Raw genomic sequence first — 22,268 nt, 5'->3', positions numbered from 1 at the left:
TCTATGAATATATCATATGATTTTAAGCTAAGTACTCACAGTCCGCAAGACCAAATTGCATGCGTTTACCGATGCCGTTTGTAGAGACCATTATCAGCCAGTCAAAACGTAGCAGTTATTTATACTCTTTGGTCATAGTTTCCGTTGTTTATTTCAAAGGCTTAATTTGTCAATTAAATTCGAACCGAGAACTAATAGTTTTGCATAAAAATCTAGAATTTGTTTAATTGCAATGGATGAAGAAGCCGAAGAGGCCTTGGACGGAGGGAAACATGCACCGGAGCCTATATTTCTTTGTAAATGTTTATTAAGTGATAACACCATCCCGCCAGTAATACCTCCTCGTAAACTAAGAATTCTTAATTCCGTCGAATACGCAGAAAATTACTTACGAGAACGGCGAATCCCAGAATTGATGCGTTTTCTACTTACGAAAGTACTATCCGATGGCTCTAACGATCCTATATCTTACCTCAAGGAATTGTTAGATCACTGCATGCTATTTCGTGCAGGACACGGGGCAGCCCCAGTTTTATATGAAGACAGGTAAGAACACTGCGTTTAAACTTAATGAATGAATGATCTTATTCACTTGAATATACATATACAGCGCAGGCACTTATATACTATGTTCTGTTATTTGCTTGTTATTTGGCATGTGAAACTTGGTAATGACAAGACCCTGAAGTACCTAATGGTAAACATGCCAAACAAAAGGCCCTAACTATTTTATACAAAGACACAGCTTAAATATATTTACAGTATTTACACATACCTACATTAAATTACATTAACTTTCACAAGTATTAAATTAAAAATTGAAGCTAAAGAATTCATCTAAATTCTAGACTATAAAAACAACAATCACACATCATTTAAGTATGCCATTTGTTTGTGAAATCGATACATTTTAGTGCCTTTATCGTCGCTGGAATTTTATTAAATATTCTTATACCCATTGTGTAGGCATTTTTCCCTTTGACTAGATTTAGTAGAAGATTCTATGATGTCACTGCCATTTAATTAAGTGAATAATTAAAAATTAATTAATATTGTCCTTCGCTGCCTGAAACACTGGGAATTCTAGTTCAGGCATTTGTAAATCACTTGTCTTTATAATTTCTTAGTCTTTAAGAGCAAGTAGAGCAACCACTGTACTATAATTTTCTCAATAAATTATTTGTATTTGCAACTGGTTTTACTATTTCAAGGTAAATGTTAAAAAAATCTTTGTCAATCTCCTAACTCGAATACGGTTTCAGGCATTTGGAAGCGGTGATTAAAAGTTTTGATCCAGGGCGCCGCGGTTGGTTAAGCTCAGGACAAGTTGGACGTCTTTATGCGACTCTGGGATTAACTCTAGAAGAATATACTCATGAAAAAATCTCAACTGATATTATTTTTAAAGACATCAAAAGAACCCAAGAATCAGAACTGTTGTGCTTGCTTTCTGCTGGAATTCCAGTGGAAGAATCATATAGTATATCTGATGCACAGACCGACCTATCAGACTCGAAACAAGTAAACGTTATTAAACCACCTCCAAAAAAGTAATACACGAATAGATCTTTGTTTTTATTTAATAATATCCAACTATTATCTTTCCTCCACTCCACATTAGTAAAATTGTGATGTATAGCAAACTAGAAGGGTTTCGTTGTTCTATATCGCTTCTGGGTCTAGCTCTAGTCTAAAGGCTACCTGTGGTTAATACTCCACCTATAATTTTTCACTCTAGAAGACTGCAACTAGGACTGAGGCAGTAATAATGTGACCTCAGTGACCTGTGGTCACCTATAGGTGGCTAAGCATCTGTAGAAATGCAATAGAAATATTTAGGTAATTAGGTATTATAGATACACCCATCCGGAAAAGTGAATTTTCATTTTGTGGATTACAAGCAGAAAACTATCTTGTGTGTGGTGGTCAAAAATCGTGAGGTCAATCCTCGGTTGTGCCAGTTGTGCGGTAAATATAGAGCAAAAAAATCGTTTTCGAAAAAAATGCTAAATGCTGAATAAAAATCAAAGAGTAGTAGAGTCTGTGCGGAAAGAGTAGAGTCGTGGAATGTATGGGGCCCAATACATTCCACGACTCTTCTCTTTCCGCACAGACTATAATATATACATGGTCAACCAGATCTTGACAGTAGAAAAGGCGGCAAATTTGAAAAATGTAGGCGCGAAGGGATATCGTCCCATAGAAAATTTGAATTTCGCGCCTTTTTCTACTGACAATATTTGGTTGACCAGCTATATTAAAAATTCCGTCATGATTTTTGTTACTTTATGAATCTTATCTTGATCTTATAATACACACTACAAATGTATAACCTGCCTAAATATATTCTAAGTAGTATTAATTACTACGCGAAGTATCCGAACACACTTGTCAAAAGTGTCAAGATGACAGCGACAGTTTGTAGAACTGTAATGTAGATTATTTTTTAAGTCTTAAATTTGCTATTCTAGCCGGATAGTAATACTGAAATGCTTTTAATTGAAAATTGATTAAGGAGGATTATTATACGCTAAGCTAATTTTAGAAGAAATTATCATATTCACGACAATGTCACTTATATTTTCTTAACAAATATGTTTCTATTAGGTTTTTTCATACATGTTGTGTTTTTGTTTTCAATATTTGATATTTATTTCAAATCTCCTATTGTAAAGAATGTGGCCTCTTATCAGCCTCATCATGAGTCAGTGGCAGACCGCCTCGTGCTCTTCATGGTCGACGGCTTGAGAGCAGAGTCGTTTGTTAACTACACTACCATGCCATATTTGAGGTAAGTTATTTTGGTGTTTTTTTGAGTATTTCGCATTTAAAATTCAAGGCATTCCCTTATTTAATCTCACTGGTGGTCATTTCCTCAATGGGAGGAAGCCTGTGCTCAGCATTTGAATATATGTCTAACATTGATAATAAAAATTCCAGATCAATTGCTAATAACTATGGCAGATGGGGCATATCCAGCACTCAAGTCCCCACGGAGTCCCGGCCTGGCCATGTAGCAGTTATTGCAGGCTTCTATGAAGACCCTTCTGCTATAATGAAGGGCTGGAAAGAAAATCCTGTGGATTTTGATTCAGTGTTCAACCAAACTGCATATACCTGGTGTTGGGGCACTTATGATATTGTAGACATCTTTACAAAAGGAACAGTAGACAATCATATATTTGTCCATAAGTTTGACCCTTATGATAATACATTTAGCACTGATCAAAATACAACACTTTTAGACTCATGGGTATTTGAAAATGTCAGAAGTTTCTTCTACAGAGCAAAGAGTGATGATGCAGTGCAAGAAAAGATGAGGAGTAAAAAAATAATCTACTTTTTGCATTTACTTGGGACAGATACATCAGGACATACACATAAACCTAAAACACAGTAAGTTGAATTAAATACCTATTGTGACAATTCTTTTTCATATTTCTTTAAGTCTCAGCAGACAACCCGTCGTATGTGGCCTGTCAGATTTGATAATTGAAAAAGTGACCTTGACATTAGCACTAGCATGATAATCTTAATGTCAAACTTGCTTTGCACTCAAGGGCCCCATGATACAGGCTCAGCCTAGTTTGGGTTCCGCCAGACATTTCTTTTATGTAAAACTTGTACTGTTAAACAATAAACCATTTTAGATTTTTTTGATTTAAAACAATAAATTTAAATTCCCACGCACGGCACACACGGATCCGTGTCTAAAGCATAAGAGGGGTTAAAAAAAGACAGAGAGCCCTTGAATGTTCTAAATATAATTTTTATTTATTTATCTTTCCAGGAACTTTTTAACAACCGTGAGAAATGTAGACCAGGGTATCAAGGATGTGGAAAAGATTGTCAGAGACTTTTACAATGATGATGGGAAAACTACTTTCCTAATGACATCTGATCATGGCATGACAGATTGGGGTATGACTATTTTCAAGATTTATTAGATACAGGTTTCGTTTATTAACTCTCTTTTTTATTTGAATAACTCTTTATGTGTGAATATTGGTCATATAATAAAAGTACCTACTATTAAATAATAAAACTAACAAAAAAATACAAAGTAGAAATTACTAAAATTATTAACTTAATCAAAGTAATCAAACATCTAACTTAAATAACCCATCCTGCATTACACAATGTTCAATTAATTCATAATAAACGAAGCTGAACTAGTATTTTCATTTTTTAAGGTTCTCATGGCTCAGGTGATGATCACGAAACACAGACTCCATTTGTGATGTGGGGCGCTGGAGTGCAACAAGCTAACAAGGGACCTGAGGACCCATACACCAAGGGCATGTCATTCAATCATAGGTTTGACATAAAACAGGCAGACTTGACACCACTCATGTCTACTATACTCTCAATACCTGTGCCCGTCAATTCTATTGTAAGTTGATGCATATATGTCATTTCTTAGTATTTAAATTTTGAGTTTAAACAGACACATTAAGGTTGACCCATTTCTGTTGGTGGATTATATTGAATTTTTTTGTGATGTAAGTAGGTACATCATCTCCCCCTTTCTCCTTCTCCTGATGAAAATTGACGCACACCACTTGAATTACAGTTTACAAAATTGTTTAAAGCACCACTTTGCGAGTTTTTAAAAGCTTGGCCAGTGTGGTTGTGCACCTTAGTGGGTTGCTGGCTCAACTGTGCTTTATTTACAGTACAATGTTTATGATTTCAGGGCAAATTGCCAGTGGATTTGCTAAACATGACATTAACAAACAGAGCAAAAGCTGTCTACAGTCACAGCAGGCAGTTAGCTTCCCAGTATAATAGGAAGAAGCTAGAAGTGGAAACAAACGCCATATCGTTGCTTTACAAACCATTTGAGCCATTTAGCACTAAGAAGTATGAAGAAATTATAGAATTTACTGAGAAACTATTATTGAGTGAAGAACACGAGAAGCTTATACGCTTTAGTGAAGAAATTACACATTTGAGCCTTGCAGGACTGACATATTACCAGAACTATTATCAACGCCCATTGTTAATACTAGTCACCATGTCATTTATAGGCTGGATTTTGTATTTGCTTAAAGTATTATTAGAGCAAAAAGTTAATTCTCAAGTGGAGCCTGTTAATTTAAAGAGATTTAGTATTTTGGGCTCGCATTTATTTTCAAATATGGTATTTTTACTACTGTGTTTTTTATCGTTTTATGTTGTATTTGGTGAGTGTCCTACCTACTTACTTATTTTTTTAAATAAAAAAATATTGTTGTCTAGGAGAAATTGTGACCCCCCCATTGCATAGAAATTTCCGGCAGGGGAATCAAGTAGCTTTTTGCAGCTGACTGCACATTATGGTCTCTTTTTGGTGATTTTTCAAGAATTTCTGACTGAAACTTTACCTACTTATCCTTTTTCATATTTTCAGTACAAAAATTACCAATTCAGTATTACATTCACTTTATAATGCCTATTTTCTTATGGTGGAACGCCATACCGTCACTGGATGTGTGGTCAAAAGCAAATCGATTATTCAGAAGAAGCCAAAAAATGGATGGAGTATGGATCAAAGTGCTGTGCTATAGCTTAGGCTCAATGGCAATGGTAAGAATATATACTATTATCTATTTACTGGATTGACTAATATGTTTTTAATTAACTTTCAACGCTAAAGTTAGGGTGTACTGTAATAGATAGTTTTGCCAGCCCTAAAGGGGCCCACTGATTACCAGTCGGCCGGACGGTATCGGCCTGTCAGTTGTTCGGAACTGTCATCTTTTTGTTCTAACTGACAGGCCGATATCGTCCGGCGGACTGTTAATCAGTGGGCCCCTTTACCTATATTTTCAATGCATTGCAACATTGATAATGGGTCTTGGTTATCAACAATATCAGATTGAACACTTAAATATTCAACAGAATTTTTTGTTTTTAGGGTTTGTCATTCACCTATCGATGGATGTTGAGTATCCCACTTATGGGCATGGGCTTGTGGCCATTTTTCTCATCCATTCGAAACTGCTTGACTACACCGATTCTGATAATGTGGCCAGCTAGCTGTGCTATGCTTAGTTTCTTTTCATTCGTACCTGTAGTTGGGAAAGATGTACTAATAGAATTAGTGTGAGTAAAATTTGTTCTGGAGAATTAAAAACGGAAGCCCACTGCGGCTTGCGTGAATTTATTTCATCATAGTATAAGGAGGATCGACATTTTCAAGGACTAGTCTAAATATTAATTTCGTACCCGCTCACTTATTCGTGCCTGCATTGCAGAGGGTTTTCGTTTATAAGGTTTTTTTGTATCTTTTCTCTAATATAATAATCTGCTTCACTTTCCTGGGGGCCTAGTCAAAATGTCAATTGTTAATAGTAAACGCCGATCGAAATTTAAATAAAATAACTTATCTAAATAGTCACATCACTTCCCGTAAGCATCTGGCATCCCGCTACCTACCTACATCTTTTATTTTCGTTATGCCTTTGTCGCTCTAACAATTGTCACCTTGGCAAGGTAGGGCACTATTGCTTTATTTATTACACAAAATTATGGCCAAGATCAGATTTAGAAATTATTCTCATCAGTTATCACTCGTCACTCGAGTGACGGCATCGAGCTTAACATATTACCTACTCAAATGAACTATATAAATAAATAAAATAAACGGCCGGAAAGTATTTAGATTAAAACCCACGCTTACCGTAAAGTGCAATTATTATTCAAGAATTTAAGATATATACATGTAAGTACATAAAACATGCAGCAGCTTTATTGCTAAATGTACCAATATATTTATAAATGTAATAAGGGGTTAGATTATAATTTAATTCGGGTAAATCAGAAACTCACTCCTGAATTCAATCAAAATAGAGTCCATTTTCCGAATTACCCTACAATTCTGAGTATTCGGATTCACCCGAATATAACTTATTTACGTATTTTGGGCATTTTCAGTATCGTCGCTGGATTGCTTTGGCTCGTCGTAATGACTATTTACATACTGAGAGTCTTACTACCTCTTTACAACAGACGTGAAGAGAATCGGACTGAAGTCGTGTTGGCTGTGATACAAATAGCGTTGCTGATTTTCTCGTTACATAACATATATGTACAGTCGAGGAGATTTGACCAGGGCACGCCGGTGTCTTACTTTTACCAACTAATGTCGTGGGTGACTGCAGGTAATTTATCATATCTAAACTAGACTCTATTTTCAAGGTCTTACAGTGCATGTTCGGATGATGTTGAGCATCCTTTAAAGTAAAGATATTTCTTGGTGGTGACTGTGTGTTTATTAGGGTTCCGTATCCAAATGGCAAAAAGCGGAACCCTTATGGATTCGTCATGTCTGTCTGTCTGTCTGTCCGTCCGTCCGTATGTCACAGCCACTTTTTTCCGAAACTATAAGAATTATACTGTTGAAACTTGGTAAGTAAATGTATTCTGTGAACCGCATTAAGATTTTTATACGAAAATAGAAAAAAAAAACAATACATTTTGGGGGTTCCCTATATTTAGAACTGAAACTCAAAAAAATTTTTTTCATCAAACCCATACGTGTGGGGTATCTATGGATAGGTCTTCAAAAATGATATTGAGGTTTCTAATATCATTTTTTTCTAAACTGAATAGTTTGCGCGAGAGACGCTTCCAAAGTGGTAAAATGTGTCCCCCCCCCCCCGTAACTTCTAAAATAAGAGAATGCTAAAACTAAAAAAAATATATGATGCACATTACCATGCAAACTTCCACCGAAAATTGGTTTGAACGAGATCTAGTAAGTAGTTTTTTTTTTAATACGTCATAAATCCCCTAAATACGGAACCCTTCATGGGCGAGTCCGACTCGCACTTGGCCGCTTTTTTATTTATTAGTGCCTATTAATAAGTCTGGTCTGGTAAAACGCAGGCGCTGATGAGTTTTTACCTAAGTTTTATTTATTAGTGACACAGCCGGGGTTACGAAATGCATCGCAGCCATAATTTACGTTTTTAGTTTTTAAGGTAGGTATATTTATCTATGGGCCGATAATTGCCTGAAAATAAGGATTTTTCATTTCATTAGTGCTGGATATTTTAGACCAGGCTATATGTATTTAGTGCATAAGACTTTTTTTTCTTGCAGTCGTTTCTCTTGTGCTCCCGATGGCCAGTTCCAAGAGATTAGTATGCCGCCTAATGACCATAAACACATCGATACTTATATTTTATCTCCTGCTTTCCGTGGCACATGAAGGGCTGTTTCTAGTCACGCTAAATTTCAACGTCATGTGTTGGGTTTTGATTGAATTCAGACTTCTTCACCTCGGACGCGTCAGGGTAAGAAAAATATAGTTTGTCAAAGGACTGTCTCATTTCAAACATAGACAGAGAAAATCATACTATCTTTGTCTTACACTAGTACTACTACTAGCACCCAAAAGAAAAGTTTGAGTACTTACCTATAGTTTTTTTTGTTTTTATTTACTGACAAATTGGTTTGACCAACTATACAAGATGGTAAGAAAGGAGGACAGCTTAACAAAGCCGAAGTCGACGGACAAAAAGCTAATACGGTGACTCTAATACGATGGTATTGTGGTTTTCGGAATTATCCTTTACGCCGAAGTATTCGGAATAACCCGAATACACCTTACTATTATTACTAACTTTTGGTCGCGGCCTTCAACGGCATAGTTAAATTGTCCTCTTCTCTCTTTCTCCCAGTAGTATAGTCCCGTACTATTTTTTAACTGATTAAAACTGTTTAAACGGTCAGCTATCCTTAGCCTTGGGTTATTCCCACTAGTTACCACCAAGTTGTTACCAGTGGTAAACCGTATTGGTGGTAGGTAACTACTGGGATTTTTTTCCCAGTAGTTACGTTCGTTTGATCCATACCGAATACCGACACCTCTCACACCCTGTAAGTAAAATGTAGATTATAAACTGTTTCTCGTATTTGTTTATTTATATTAAAAAAATGATTTAATGTTTTATTACAGATAATTGACTGCACATTTGACAAATCATCTGTTGAAGAAGACAAAACGAAAAGAAGTCTCACATCCATTGAAAGAAGTATAAGTAGTGATGATTTTAGAAGGGCGTTCTTTTTCGTATCCTTTATATTTATAACAATAACAAATAAATAGATATATTAAATATTAATATACGTACGACGACACAACAGACAGAGGATCTATATTCCCCTTTGACCGCCAAAGACTTCGGCGCCGCGCGGCTACAAACCAATATCAACCTTCGTGCATTGCGACTAGGTCCACAATGACGCGCCACGCACGATAGGCGTGGTGTTCAAGGAGTTAAGGGCATTTCGGACATTTGCAAGAGATATAGAGGGGCAAATAGACGAACGAATGAAGAGGTTTGTGGTAGGCTCAGAGCCCTATGGACATCCTCGTAACACTACTTTATCCAGCAATTTGTAGGCCAATGTGTCATATGATGAATTTCGTCCTTCTATTTATAAATTTAATTTCCTTAACAGTATTTACAGCTAGCGTATGTAATTTTAGCGTTTTTCGGAACTGGAAATATAGCGTCACTCAACTCATTCGAAATTCGATGGGTTACGTGTTTCATAACGTCCTTCCAGCCATTTATAATTACTGGATTGATCCTACTGAAGACGTTGACGCCTTTCCTGAGTGTCGCGTGCTGTTTTAGAGGCGTACAGTATTTGACAGAGGTATGTATGGAAATGTATATTCCTTTTTGGCATAGTTTTATTTTTAATACTCTTTTAGGGTTCCGTACCCAAAGGGTAAAAACGGGACCCTATTACTAAGACTCCGCTGTCCGTCCGTCCGTCCGTCTGTCACCAGGCTGTATCTCACGAACCGTGATGGCTAGACAGTTGAAATTTTCACAGATGATGTATTTCTGTTGCCGCTATAACAACAAATACTAAAAACAGAATAAAATAAAGATTTAAGTGGGGCTCCCATACAACAAACGTGATTATTGACCGAAGTTAAGCAACGTCGGGCGGGGTCAGTACTTGGATGGGTGACCGTTTTTTTGCTTGTTTTGCTCTATTTTTTGTTGATGGTGCGGAACCCTCCGTGCGCGAGTACGACTCGCACTTGGCCGGTTTTTTAAGTTCATAAAGGGGGCGTGCGTAAACTGTATGGGGCAGCACAGGGGCCCTGTTAAATAGCGCGTGGTGTGGATGTCAAGTTAAATTTTCCGATTTAAGCAGAAAGATGAGTCTTTCCAATGGATAAGGTGCATCCATCACATCATTGGCTGAAATTAACATATTGTTTTAAGTCATATGGATTATCTATACACAAAAACCATAACGTGAATATTAGAGATTCCGGTCCTTAATTACAGCCCGTGTGGGATGTGCCTAAGACAGCATGTGTGCAAGTGTATAAATGTGTATTAGAAAAAGAAATTACTGTATGAAAAACCTTTTCTTTCCAGGCACCAACAGGGTACTTACATATAATAGTACTCATATACTCAAACATAATGGGTATTCAGTTGCTGTACTATGTTAGAAACACTGGAAGTTGGTTGGAGATCGGCACTTCAATATCACAATTTGTTATAGTTCAAGTTATTACTTTATTTATAGTTTTAATTAATCAAATGGCAAAAGTCATGACTGATTTTAATGTCTTTAATGTTGTTAATAAGTTGTTTAAAAGTAGAAAAAAGTATGTTTAAAAGAAAAATAAATTGTATTGTACACTGTACTGATTTATTGACATCACAAGTACAATTCAAAATCCATTCTATTTGAATTGTAGAATTGACTGTCTTCTCCATGCTTCCTCACCCACACACCAGTTTTGAAATATCCTTCTGACGCCCATTTCTGCATTTGCTCTGTGGAATGTGGTCCTGACAGCTCAGCATCATCATCTTGTTTCCATTTGAACTCCCATTTAACTTCTTTAGGCGCATCATCATCTTCCTCTGCATTTTCAGTTTTAGTATTCTCACTGCCACTCTCTTTATCCAGACTTTGCTTTTCTTTCTGATCAAAATCATCAGCATACATGTCTAAATCTGCATCACCCTTTTTACTTTCATTCTTGGATATAATGGCACTGATCTTCTCATAAGTTTCTTGATAAATGTCCATGTTGCCTGTTTTGGTAAGTATCTGATTGGCAAGTTCTGTGACTCTGGTGACAATTTGGCTTCCCTCATCAACAATTCCTGCTTTCTTCCTTTTCCATCTTTCTGCACTTGACATTTTTGAACCAGCACCTAAAATAATAAAATAAATATGTAGATGTGCTAGAAATATTAGTTAACCTTTAGTGGTTGAACTTTTAGGAAAATATATCATACAGACATTTGGAAAAATGTAAAAGGACATAAATTGTATGTGCATTTGCCTCATTTCTAAATTTCTCTATCTACATGCATTATGTAACATTAGGCATAATTCTGATGTACAATATCATGAACAGTGCCATGTATAGAATGCCAATTTCACAATTAAAGAGGAATGCATAAGCACTTTCTTTACTGTTATTGATAGTATTGACTTTGCTTTACATACGAGGGGCGTTCAAAATATTCTCGGTATTGATATCTTACAACCTCTTCTAAAATTTCTTTCGTTACTGGCCGCTAAGGTTTATTCATTGACATTAAAAAAAAGTATAATTCGAACCGAGATGTTCTTTTGTTTTTCTGCAATTGCTGAACAAACATGAACATCATGTGGGAATTGACAATGTTAACTAAATTAGAACATCGATGCGTGATAAAATTCTTGACAAAACAGGGTAAAAATCAAAAAACCATAAAAGAGGAAATGGATTGTGTTTACCGTGAGTCTGCTCCTTCTTTATCTACCATTCAAAAGTGGTCAAGCGAGTTTAAACGTGGAAGGGAGAGTGTTGAAGACGACCCTAGACCTGGCCGGCCTGTAGTAGCTACTTCACAAGAAAATATTGATAAAGTGGAAAAACTTATATTGGAAGATGGTCGAGTGAAGGTAAAATCTATAGCACAAGTAACCAATCTCTCTATTGGTACCGTACATGATATTATCCATGACCATCTTAATATGTCAAAAGTAAGTGCAAGATGGGTTCCGCGAATGCTGACTCGGCTTCAAAAAGACATGCGTGTAGCTTGTTGTTCCGATTTTATTGACCTGTGCGGTGAAAATCCTGATGAGGTGCTGCAAAGAATAGTTACTGGAGATGAAACCTGGGTTCATCATTATGACCCAGAGAGTAAACAAGAGTCCATGCAGTGGCACATTAAGGGTTCAGCTCATCCCAAGAAGTTCAAGGTCATCCCTTCAGCTGGCAAGGTCATGGCCACGATATTTTGGGATTGTGAAGGAGTATTACTGATCGATTATAAAGAAAAAGGTGTAAATATCACAGGACAGTACTACGCTAACATTCTACGTCAATTAAAGGATGCAATCAAAGAAAAGAGGCGAGGAAAGTTAACCAAAGGTGTTATGCTTCTGCATGACAACGCCCCCGTCCATACTGCTCATATTGCCAAGGCAGCTATTCTTGAATGTGGGTTTGAAACTGTTACTCACCCACCGTATAGTCCGGACTTAGCCCCCAGCGACTTCTTTTTGTTCCCCAATCTTAAAAAGGATCTGCGTGGAAATAAATTTTCCGATGATGAAGCATTGAAGGCGGCAGTGGAGGAGCATTTTTACACCAATGATAAAAAATATTTTTACGCAGGATTAAAAAAAAATTGATCGATCTTTTAAGTGTATGAACATAGGGGGGGAGTATATTGAAAAATAAAAATATCAAACTTTTCGTACTTGTTTGTTTTCATTCTCATACCGAGAATATTTTGAATACCCCTCGTATAAGGGGTCATCCATTAATTACATCACACGAATTTCTAGGTTTTTTGCCACACTTTGTCACATTTGGCAAACCCCTCCCCCCCTGGTGTGACGTCACATTTTTTTAACGAAATCGATATATCAAATTAAGTAGGTCATACCTATTACATATTATTTTTTATATCCCAAAACTGATTAGGAAAGAAATATAAATGAATAAAAATGTCATCTTTCCACATATTTGTTATTTATGTACCTACGGCAAATTAGTTAAAGTGACGTCACAAAGTTTGTGACACCCCCCTCCCCCTGTCACATTTTCTTGATCCCCCCCCCCCCCTAAACGTGTGATGTAATGAATGGATGACCCCTAACCCTTTCCAATAATCAGCTATGCTTACCAAGTCTCTGTAAAGCTTTTGCAATTGTCTCTCTTGGCTTCATATGTTCCAGTATTTCCTTGTAATTCTCATACAGGTCAAACTTTTCGGCCACCTCTTCATCTTCACTGCTAGACTCATCACCGAGACCCTTATTTTCATCATCTCTGTGCACCTTGTACTTGTCTTCGGGCCTGCCTTTTACCTTCACCCAATCTATGTTGTCAAGCCAACCGTCTCTAATTTCTTTTTCTTTCTTCCAGTGATATTGGCCTTGGTTGTCAAAATGGCCTTCTTCCAGCTCCTCTTTCATGTTGAATGGTGTTATAGTGATCTGTAAATTATACAGTAGGTAATTAACATATAGTGTCAGAATATTAAGCATGCCAACTACTGACATATAAAATGAATAATGATGTTGAATTTTGATATTATGCTTTACCTACATAAAAAGCATGTTTTCATTAAGTAAATTGACATGGAATAATGAAAACGTTTTTTTTTTCAATACAATTTATACATGTTAAAACAAAAAACCGGCTAAGTACGAGTAGGACTCGCGCACAAAGGGTTCCATACTATTATCTATAAAAACGGCAAAAAATAATGTTTGTTAAATGGGAGCCCCCTTAAATGTTTATTTTATTCTGTGTTTTAGTATTTGTTGTTATAGCGGCAACAAAAATACATCATCTGTGAAAATTTCAACTGTCTAGCTATCACGGTTCATGAGATACAGCCTGGTGACAGACGGACGGACGGATAGCGAAGTCTTAGTAATAGGGTCCCGTTTTCACCCTGCAGGTACGGAACCCTAAAAAAGTTAATGTTTATTTTTGAAAATGATTAATAGTTTAGTTTCTTTACTTATTTTTTTAATGTTGTCTAGAAGACCATTGTAAAATACTGTTCACTATTTGCTTGTCAGATCTATAATTGATTCATAAGGAAATCTATTCAAAATATATGGCAGTGCAACAGTAGGGGTGTCACATGCAAAGATGCTATAAAAAGTGATCTGTACTCATGAAGGTCACATTTACATCTGTATCTATTGCATTCATTTAACCCTTTGCTCATTGTAGCATAGAATTTTATAGCATGGGACGCAGCTATGTTTGATAGAAAACCTAAAAAACAAAATATTGTCATCAGCGCCCACTTACTTCACCTTCAATCGCTGCTACGCCTTCTTCCTCTCCTTCGATATCGTCAGCATTAAGAACATTGTTCTTCTCTTCTTCAGCACCACTATCCTCTTCATCAGAATCCAATGAATGCTTCTTTCCTTCTTTCTTGGTTACACGTTTTTCGTCGGGTTCATCTGCTAAATCGAAGGCAGTAGACGCTGCCCTTTTTGCCATGTTTACAACGAATCTGCCTCTGGTGTTGATAAACTAAGGCAAAAGGCAAAGTTTTATTTCTTGTCACTCGTTTCCTAATTAACTTGTTTCGTTCTGTGAAGCCTCTTGAGAATAATGACACAGAGGTTGACGTTTAGAACGCGTTCGGAAATCGCAAGAGAAGCTTCGAGTACTTCTAAACGGACAAAAAACCACCCAAATATTATAAAATGAAATCTGTAGTTGAATAAAATATAATTTTATTAAGTTTGTGTTGCGTTGACCGTTGAGTAAAGGAGGAGGAGGGAATTTACTCCGTACCGCCCAGGATATTTTGATCAAGTTTCAGGGCTCGAGTCAAGAGGTGATTCGATTGATGCGATTCAGTATAACGGCAACACCGAAGAATAGTGTCAAGTCGAGTGTCAATTGCAATTTGTCAAGACCATCCAGCCAGACCACATCCAGACTTGTAAAGACCACGGTGAAGAAAATAATTAATTAGTTTCTCAATAAAACACCAAATTAAATCACTGCTTGTCTCGTTATCAATGACTGTTATTTGTTTTCGATTATTGAGTTGGTGTTATCAAATAGTTTAAACCCAGTGTATGAATTTCTTTAAAATCATATTAAATTACACGAACCAAGTTAAACAGTGCAGCAAACTTAAATTAGTAAAGAAAATAATGGGATCTGTTAAAAAGAGCCGAGAGTTAGCGAGCGAGTTCCACGGAAATGAAAAGTAAGTAATCGGAAGCGAAAGCCGGACGAAGAAAAGATTTTGAGTATGTGTGTATTGAAATTATTGTTACCTAATTTTTTTTATTACTTTAAGGTTCTTGTTTTTTTAATCCTAATATTCTATTTGTTTTTTATTTACAGGATAGATGGAGAAAAACTGATTTATCCAGCTGCTTCAAGAAATCAAGAACCCATTCTCCAAGTTTTGAAGAGGTTTGTCATATGCGATGTGGACAGCATTGAAGATGACAGCCCTTTGTTCCTAGAGATTGCCTCGGGTTCTGGTCAGCATTTAGCACACTTTGCTCCAAATTTTCCTGGAGTCAAATTCCAGCCTTCTGAGTATGACAAAAGTGTCCTTGGAAGTATTTCATACTATGCAAATAATTGTCCAACTAAAAACATACTCCAGCCCATTCACATAAACATTTGTGACAGTTTAGCAAGCCATTTTGAGGCTAACAGCATTGACTATATATATTGTGCTAATATGATTCATATCAGCCCCTATGAATGTACTTTAGGATTATTTAAGAATGCAGGTACTTTTTTAAAGTCAGATGCTCTAATGATAACTTATGGCACGTACAGCAAGGATGGTGTAATAACACCAGAAAGTAACATCCAGTTTGATGCTGGGTTGAGGGCTAGAGATCCATCTTGGGGACTCCGTGATATATCTGAACTGATAAAATTAGGTGAAGAAAATAATTTATCCCTTATAGATACAATAGAAATGCCAGCTAATAACAAAACTCTGATATGGAAGAAAAATTAACCACAATGTTTCGACTTAAGACTACTTTTGCATTTCAGGAGAAAATTACAAATTGCCTTAGTGCATTTATAATTAGATTTAAACTTATTGATACTTATTACTGATAGCTTAGTGTTGTAGAGAAAATAAATGTACTACCTGGGTCCTAGAGGAATAATGCTCTATTATTCAAAATAATGAAAGTATACTGCCAGTTTCATTGATTCCAGTCTTTTACACAATTGTTGCATTTACAATGTATTCTACAATATGATAATGTTATCTGTTAAGCAATAAAAAGTCGAGACTACTATGTAGTACAGTTCTTTCCATTTCCATCTTCCCTTTAATTTAAGGTTCCCTAAATTTCCGTACAATGCTGTGCTTCAAAGTCAAACTTACAGCCTTTATAGCTGGTCAACCAAATCATGTCAGTAAAAAAAGGCGCGAGATTCAAATTTTCTATGGGACGATATCCCTTCGCGCCTACATTTTTCAAATTTGCCGCCTTTTTCTACTGTCAAGATCTGGTTGACCAAGTATAGTTACTGGAGACGCCTTATCTAAAACAGTCTGCCGATTTTTGCGAGGTAGGGGCACGAAATTTTCATTCTGTTTCCGTACGGAAAGACAGGTGGGAATGGGACGTTGCTGTACAAATGCATAGCGCTGTCTCGCTTGCATATGTCATTTCGTACGTAAAATTCCGTGCGTGTGCGGCCAGGGTAAAGCCGTAACACACTACCGCAGCGCACCAAGGTCGCGGTGCGGTGTGGTATAGGCAGATTAGACTCTCGCGCGAAACACGAGACGAGCCGCGAGCCGCGCCATGAGACGCGAGTGTAAGCGGTGGGCTCGCGGCTCGTCTCGTGGCTCGCAAGCTCGTCGAGCTAATATAATTTAAACACTAACGGCACGGCATAAGGTTTATAACCGAATGACAAGCCGAACGCGAGTGTAAGCGGTGGACTCGCGTCTCGTGGCGCTGCTCGCGGCTCGTCTCGTGGCTCGCGCGAGAGTAATCCGTGTAGTACAAGTGTGTTACGGCTATTACACACGATCGAACGTGCGCCGGACCGTACCAAAGTCGCGGTCCGGTGCGGCCGTCTGTAGAGACTTTTAGACTTGTTCAAGTAAAAAAAAAGGTGCAATTTTCGATTCCCAACTTGTGCAAAATTATAAATAAGTTCAGTGCCCTGTTTATCAAAAGCTTGTAATACAAGCGGATGTCACTTTTTGACAGCTTTTGTTAGAAAGGGACTTCCGCTTGTATTACAAGTTTGATTACAAGTTACAAGCTTTTGATAAACAGGGCAATGGAACTGAATTTCAGGGTAGTATTCGAACGATTTTATACCCTTCTCTTGACAGATGCTTCCCAATGACAGTAGACTGACGCCAGCCAGACTGACAGTGAGAGTGACAGTCTGTGGCTTGGCTCTGTGTGACCGACTGGTAAGAGTGGTAAGGCAAGTAAACTGAAAAACATTAACAACAATCAGAAAAACATTAATAACAATAAAATAATTGTGTATGTTGCGTAATTAATGTATTAATTTGATTTCCATAGAAATGTTTTAATTATATTGAGATACTATAAGCACGATGGATTCAATTAGCAAGAAGTTCATCACCGAAATGTTTTTGGACAGCGACAGTGTTACATCTATAAACAGGCTAGTGGTTGCTGTTGCGAAAGTAGTGAACGAAAACGTTGAAAACATTTCAACTATTAATGAAATATTTCAAAAAGAATATGATCAAGGACTGCTCCCCAACGAACAGAACCAGAAAAAGGCTCAACATGGACTTTCGGTCTCACGCACATCGAAGAACTTTTATGAAGAAAGTGTTATACATTTTACTAATGATGACTATGTGGAAATGTTGAAAATGAAAAAAACCACAGTGGAGGTAAGTTTATATACAAACAGATATGAAATGATTGATTTTTATATCATAATAAATTGCAACAATTATGTCTAGCTTAGATTTTTGATCAGAATTGCTACTAACATTAATTGTATGGGGCTTTCTGCTAGACTAGAATGACAACCTATGTTGGGGATGTAATTCATATAAATTGTAAAAATGATTAGCATATTATGCCACATATCTGCGCATCAAGTAATACAAAATAATCAATACTTTTGTTAGAAGAAACTGTATTAAACAAGTGTTTCCTTTAAATTTCAGGCTCTCATCAACTTTTTGAAAGACTTAATAAAAACTGGAAGCATTGTGCCGTTAGATAAAAAAGTTCATGTCTTTCTTTGGCTGTTGATCAACTCATCATCTTGCAGCGAAGTTGGTCTCCTGTTCAACCTGCATAAATCAACAGTGAATGTGATATTCCATGAAATTGCTACACTGTTAACGGAGCAAAGATATAATTTTATCAGCTGGCCATCAATAGAAGAGCAGCATCTCACAAGGGTGAAAGTTAATAATAGATTCAAATTTCCAAATTGTGTGGGTTTCATTGACGCTTGCAGATTAAAGGTGTCGTCTATAAGAAATAAAAAATCGAAACCTGAAATAGTACTTCTTCAGGCAGTCTGCGACGAGTCACTCATGTTTATAGATATTCATGTGGGTGAAATTGGAAGAACAAGGAAAGGAAGAGTATTTAAAGAAAGTAAACTTGCTCAGGAGCTGAAGAATTTTGTTGATTTTGAAAATCACATACTAGGTGACTCTCAGTATAAGTTGAGGAAAAATTTGATTACACCTTTTTCAAGTGAAGAATTACTGACCAGTGAAGAGATGAAGTTCAACGAGGTGCACTGGAAAGCTCGCTCATATATTGGTCATGCGTTTGAGCTGCTTAAGGAGAGATTTAGAAAGTTAAATAATATTGACATCAACAGGCCTGAAACTGTTAAAACACTGATATATGCTTCATGTGTGCTTCATAACTTTATTTTACTCCATGAGGGGTGCCCAGATTTGAAAGAAGAAGCAATTGCTTGTAATGATGGTGTTGTTATTGATACAAATATTGTCACAAGTGCAGTTGAAAAGCGTCAGTTTCTATGTAATTATATTAATTATATGGAAAGTACTTAATCCTTTAACACATTCAGTGCCAGCGACTCGCTAGTCGGGAGTTCACTGTTTGTAGGCGCTTTTCGCTACATACCGTTTTTCCCGTGTTATCGGCTACGCTCGTAGCGCGTAGCTCGCGCTGGCCCTGAATGTGTTAAATGCCTGTGTGTAGCGCGTCATTTTGAATCTTTGCAGAAATAGTCGGAATGCACAAAGGTTGATATTAGACTGTAGCTGCGCACGTCAGTTCACGTCTTTGGCGATCAAATGGTTAAAACAGTGACACTCGTATGGTATAACTACCTATGTAAAGTAATATAGAATAAATGAACATTTCTGTAGTCATGTGTTTATGGTCTCCACCACAAGGTATTCCATTTTGATAGAAAGGAAACATTAGGGAGATATTTTTGTTGTAGAAATAAATAACGAAAATTAATTTCTCCGAAAAAAAGTGGCGCTGGTGGCCTAGCGGTAAGAACGTGCGACTTTCAATCCTGAGGTCGCGGGTTCGAACCCCGGCTCGTACCAATGAGTTTTTCGGAACTTATGTACGAAATATCATTTGATATTTACCAGTCGCTTTTCGGTGAAGGAAAACATCGTGAGGAAACCGGACTAATCCCAATACGGGCCTAGTTTACCCTCTGGGTTGGAAGGTCAGATGGCAGTGATTAGTTGCCAAGCGGACCCCAGGCTCCCATGAGCCGTGGCAAAATGCCGGGACAACGCGAGGAAGATGATGAATTTTTCCGAAAAACTTTGATGATAAAATCATGCCAAACTGCAATTTCTCTGAAATATTAAGTAAAAAATCTTATCCTATCGATCGATGCAGATGCTGGGTTAGGAGTTCCATTTAAGTAATTAAATTTTTTGAAGTATAGGTACTTGGTACCTCTGAACTACTATACCTAATTTCCACTGGTGGTAACTACCAAATTGTTACCTACCTATTTGCATCTGTTACCACCAAGCCAGATAGTGTTACCACAAATGTAGCTGTCCAGTATCAGCTACATTTATTACATAATTGTTAAATGGATTAGAATACAAACTACTTTTTTTTAATACCACATCGGTGGCAAACAAGCATACGGCCAGCCTGATGGTAAGCAGTCACCGTAGCCTATGGACGCCTTATTGCTCTCATGTTGGTGTACGTCATGTTGATGTTTTTTCCTCAGTTGTTACCAGTGGTAAAAGATGAGGAAAAAATCCAGCTGTTACCAATGGTAACAAGTTGGTTGTAACAGCAGGGAATAAACCAAAGTTAATGTTCTTCTTAAAGTTAATGTTGGGTCTTGGAAAATCTGTGAGATGAATGGAAACTCCGTCATAATGTAATAATACTTTTATTTCTCCAGTATTATTGGAAATTGATAAAATTGCTAAATATTTAATTGATTCACTACAATATAAAAAATATTTAAAACAAAAGTGATTTTGAGTATACTGGATTTCTTGATTTCTGTTGTTCAAACATCACAATTTTACAATTGCTTGAAAACTTATGTAGAAAATAGGTAAATATTTAAAATAAAATTATAATAGTAACATTGATTTAAATGTCATGATACTATATAATAGCATTATTTTCTACTGCTAGTCAAGTAGTAATAATATGTACACGAACAGATTACCTCCTTATCTTAAAACTTTATTTCACGGTGGGAAAACTTGCTAATTTTTAGATCTCTGGTGGTTATTTCAGCCCAATTTACCTTAATATAATGATTTAGGTCACTCAAGTTCTGGTTATTGAAATAAATTATGAGTAGGTAGTTGCACACTCAGAATATGATTATGAAAGCTAATCAAAGTAATTGTTGTGCTAATTTTATATGAAACAGGAGTAAATGTTTTCGTAACCATGCAGGGAAGCATATGATATTGATATATCTAATACCATTTAATAATATTTACATTATTATAATTATAAAAACATACATGTCACTAGTTGAAATAATGTTTAAGTAATTTGATGCAGCTTGAATTATAATCACCAGGATATATATTTCTTTATACCCGATTTTCATACATTTTAGGCACTAAATTGGCAACCTACAAGGCACTATGCACTTAGCACAGCAATTTTAATGCTATAATAATTGTATAGTTAACGAAATTTATAATATGATTTGTTTCAATATATTTGTAATATGTAACTTTTCTTGAGCTTGATCTACTCTGCATCTACGTAATAGAAAACTTGTACAATCTAATTTTCCTATATTTTTTTTCTACTATGATCCAACATATGTATTGATTAACTTCACAGACCTGAATAACGAGTATGATATTAGCTCTCCCTGCTAGCTATTTCAGCATTATATACAAATTTAATATAATATTTACATAGCTCAATGCATTATATTTCTATTGTAATTACCTATGGAATGTTTTAAATAGATATTCAATACTAAAACCGATAGAATACCATATAACACGGTAAATTGTTTATATTTAAATATAACAGTCAGTGTGTATTTTTCACAACAAATTCAGTTTTAGTGTTAAACACCTCGTTCATTCTTCAATCATTTATTAATTAGTCGATTTCTACATCTCATAAGTCTATAAATAAAATGCTTCAATCTCGGCGCACGTTAACGTCCCCGTGATACGTATTTATTGTTGTCCGTCAACTATACATCACAATATTTACAAGAGTTGCACACAATTCACTGTAACACTAGTCCGACCCGACTCGTCGGAAGCCTTGGCACGCAATGTTTATCACTTTGTAATGGACCCGTAAAAGGTTTGCTTGGGTAGGTTTCAAATGTAAGTCTTTTTAACTTTCTGTAGCGTGCCGCACTTGAGATCCTTGTCGAGGGACTCCGTGGAGTTGCGGAGGTCGAGGGTGCGCTCCTTGCCCAGCTCGAGGTGCAGGTTGTCCTGCTTGGCGAGCGGACACACGTTCGCGACCATGTTCACGTTTTTGGAACGTGGCGGCAGGTACCCTGAATTAGCATTCAATGGTGTTTCTAGCGGGCTTAACCTGGAAGCAAATGCGTAATTTTAATATATTTGTTTATATATTTTTTTGACATTTTTTAACATTCGTCTATGACAAAAACGGCTTAATAAATGATTAACAGTAAGTTGAGACGGTTTATAAACGAGCCACTTATTGAAATCATTAAGACTCATTAAAAATCTATTTTTGTAGGTATTAACATAATCGAAATAATCATTGATATTGATAATACGAAGAAATCATTCCTA

The 22,268-nt window shown here is 36.5% G+C and overlaps 5 protein-coding genes across 6 annotated transcripts in view; 3 read left to right on the top strand and 2 right to left on the bottom strand.

Annotated features, from left to right (window-relative positions):
* Positions 1-216: 216 nt before the first annotated feature.
* On the top strand, positions 217-10,643 carry LOC134663217 (GPI ethanolamine phosphate transferase 1-like). Its single transcript, XM_063519604.1, has 14 exons — positions 217-546; positions 1,263-1,464; positions 2,676-2,791; positions 2,941-3,396; positions 3,791-3,921; positions 4,194-4,393; positions 4,697-5,186; positions 5,393-5,568; positions 5,900-6,087; positions 6,919-7,145; positions 8,089-8,282; positions 8,948-9,061; positions 9,463-9,654; positions 10,398-10,643. The coding sequence occupies exons 1-14, from the start codon at positions 233-235 to the stop codon at positions 10,641-10,643; spliced, it is 3,246 nt and encodes a 1,081-aa protein (XP_063375674.1). The 5' UTR covers positions 217-232.
* A 12-nt stretch (positions 10,644-10,655) lies between these two features.
* On the bottom strand, positions 10,656-14,527 carry LOC134663197 (CD2 antigen cytoplasmic tail-binding protein 2 homolog). The gene is made up of 3 exons (XM_063519580.1): positions 14,312-14,527; positions 13,167-13,479; positions 10,656-11,192 (listed from the first exon to the last, which is right to left on the bottom strand). The coding sequence occupies exons 1-3, from the start codon at positions 14,507-14,509 to the stop codon at positions 10,687-10,689; spliced, it is 1,017 nt and encodes a 338-aa protein (XP_063375650.1). The 5' UTR covers positions 14,510-14,527; the 3' UTR covers positions 10,656-10,686.
* Positions 14,528-15,032: 505 nt separating this feature from the next.
* LOC134647616 (UPF0585 protein CG18661) lies at positions 15,033-16,094 on the top strand. Its single transcript, XM_063501974.1, has 2 exons — positions 15,033-15,233; positions 15,374-16,094. The coding sequence occupies exons 1-2, from the start codon at positions 15,100-15,102 to the stop codon at positions 16,008-16,010; spliced, it is 771 nt and encodes a 256-aa protein (XP_063358044.1). The 5' UTR covers positions 15,033-15,099; the 3' UTR covers positions 16,011-16,094.
* Positions 16,095-17,565: 1,471 nt separating this feature from the next.
* On the top strand, positions 17,566-19,060 carry LOC134647615 (uncharacterized). Its single transcript, XM_063501973.1, has 2 exons — positions 17,566-17,903; positions 18,186-19,060. The coding sequence occupies exons 1-2, from the start codon at positions 17,595-17,597 to the stop codon at positions 19,056-19,058; spliced, it is 1,182 nt and encodes a 393-aa protein (XP_063358043.1). The 5' UTR covers positions 17,566-17,594; the 3' UTR covers positions 19,059-19,060.
* Positions 19,061-20,376: 1,316 nt separating this feature from the next.
* LOC134663178 (semaphorin-1A-like) overlaps positions 20,377-22,268 on the bottom strand; it is an 85,353-nt gene continuing 83,461 nt past the window's right edge. For both annotated transcript variants that reach the window (XM_063519544.1, XM_063519543.1), the window contains exon 11: positions 20,377-22,041. In XM_063519544.1, the coding sequence (XP_063375614.1) occupies positions 21,819-22,041 (223 nt within the window). In that variant the 3' untranslated portion in view covers positions 20,377-21,818. The remainder of the gene's footprint in view (positions 22,042-22,268) is intronic.

Source organism: Cydia amplana, chromosome 4 (genome assembly GCF_948474715.1).
Source record: "Cydia amplana chromosome 4, ilCydAmpl1.1, whole genome shotgun sequence".
Lineage (NCBI taxonomy): Eukaryota > Metazoa > Arthropoda > Insecta > Lepidoptera > Tortricidae > Cydia > Cydia amplana.
This window is presented reverse-complemented; position numbering and strand designations above follow the sequence as displayed.

Excerpts from the sequence above, each read along its gene's own strand:
- LOC134663217 (XM_063519604.1), top strand. The coding sequence starts at position 233 with ATGGATGAAGAAGCCGAAGAGGCCTTGGACGGAGGGAAACATGCACCG. Across the intron at positions 6,088-6,918 it reads GATGTACTAATAGAATTAGT|TATCGTCGCTGGATTGCTTT; the intron begins GTGAGTAAAATT and ends GGGCATTTTCAG. Across the intron at positions 9,062-9,462 it reads TTAGAAGGGCGTTCTTTTTC|CTAGCGTATGTAATTTTAGC; the intron begins GTATCCTTTATA and ends CAGTATTTACAG.
- LOC134663197 (XM_063519580.1), bottom strand. The coding sequence starts at position 14,509 with ATGGCAAAAAGGGCAGCGTCTACTGCCTTCGATTTAGCAGATGAACCC. Across the intron at positions 13,480-14,311 it reads TAGCAGCGATTGAAGGTGAA|ATCACTATAACACCATTCAA; the intron begins GTAAGTGGGCGC and ends TATAATTTACAG. Across the intron at positions 11,193-13,166 it reads AAAAGCTTTACAGAGACTTG|GTGCTGGTTCAAAAATGTCA; the intron begins GTAAGCATAGCT and ends TTATTATTTTAG.
- LOC134647616 (XM_063501974.1), top strand. The coding sequence starts at position 15,100 with ATGAATTTCTTTAAAATCATATTAAATTACACGAACCAAGTTAAACAG. Across the intron at positions 15,234-15,373 it reads GAGTTCCACGGAAATGAAAA|GATAGATGGAGAAAAACTGA; the intron begins GTAAGTAATCGG and ends TTTTATTTACAG.
- LOC134647615 (XM_063501973.1), top strand. The coding sequence starts at position 17,595 with ATGGATTCAATTAGCAAGAAGTTCATCACCGAAATGTTTTTGGACAGC. Across the intron at positions 17,904-18,185 it reads TGAAAAAAACCACAGTGGAG|GCTCTCATCAACTTTTTGAA; the intron begins GTAAGTTTATAT and ends TTTAAATTTCAG.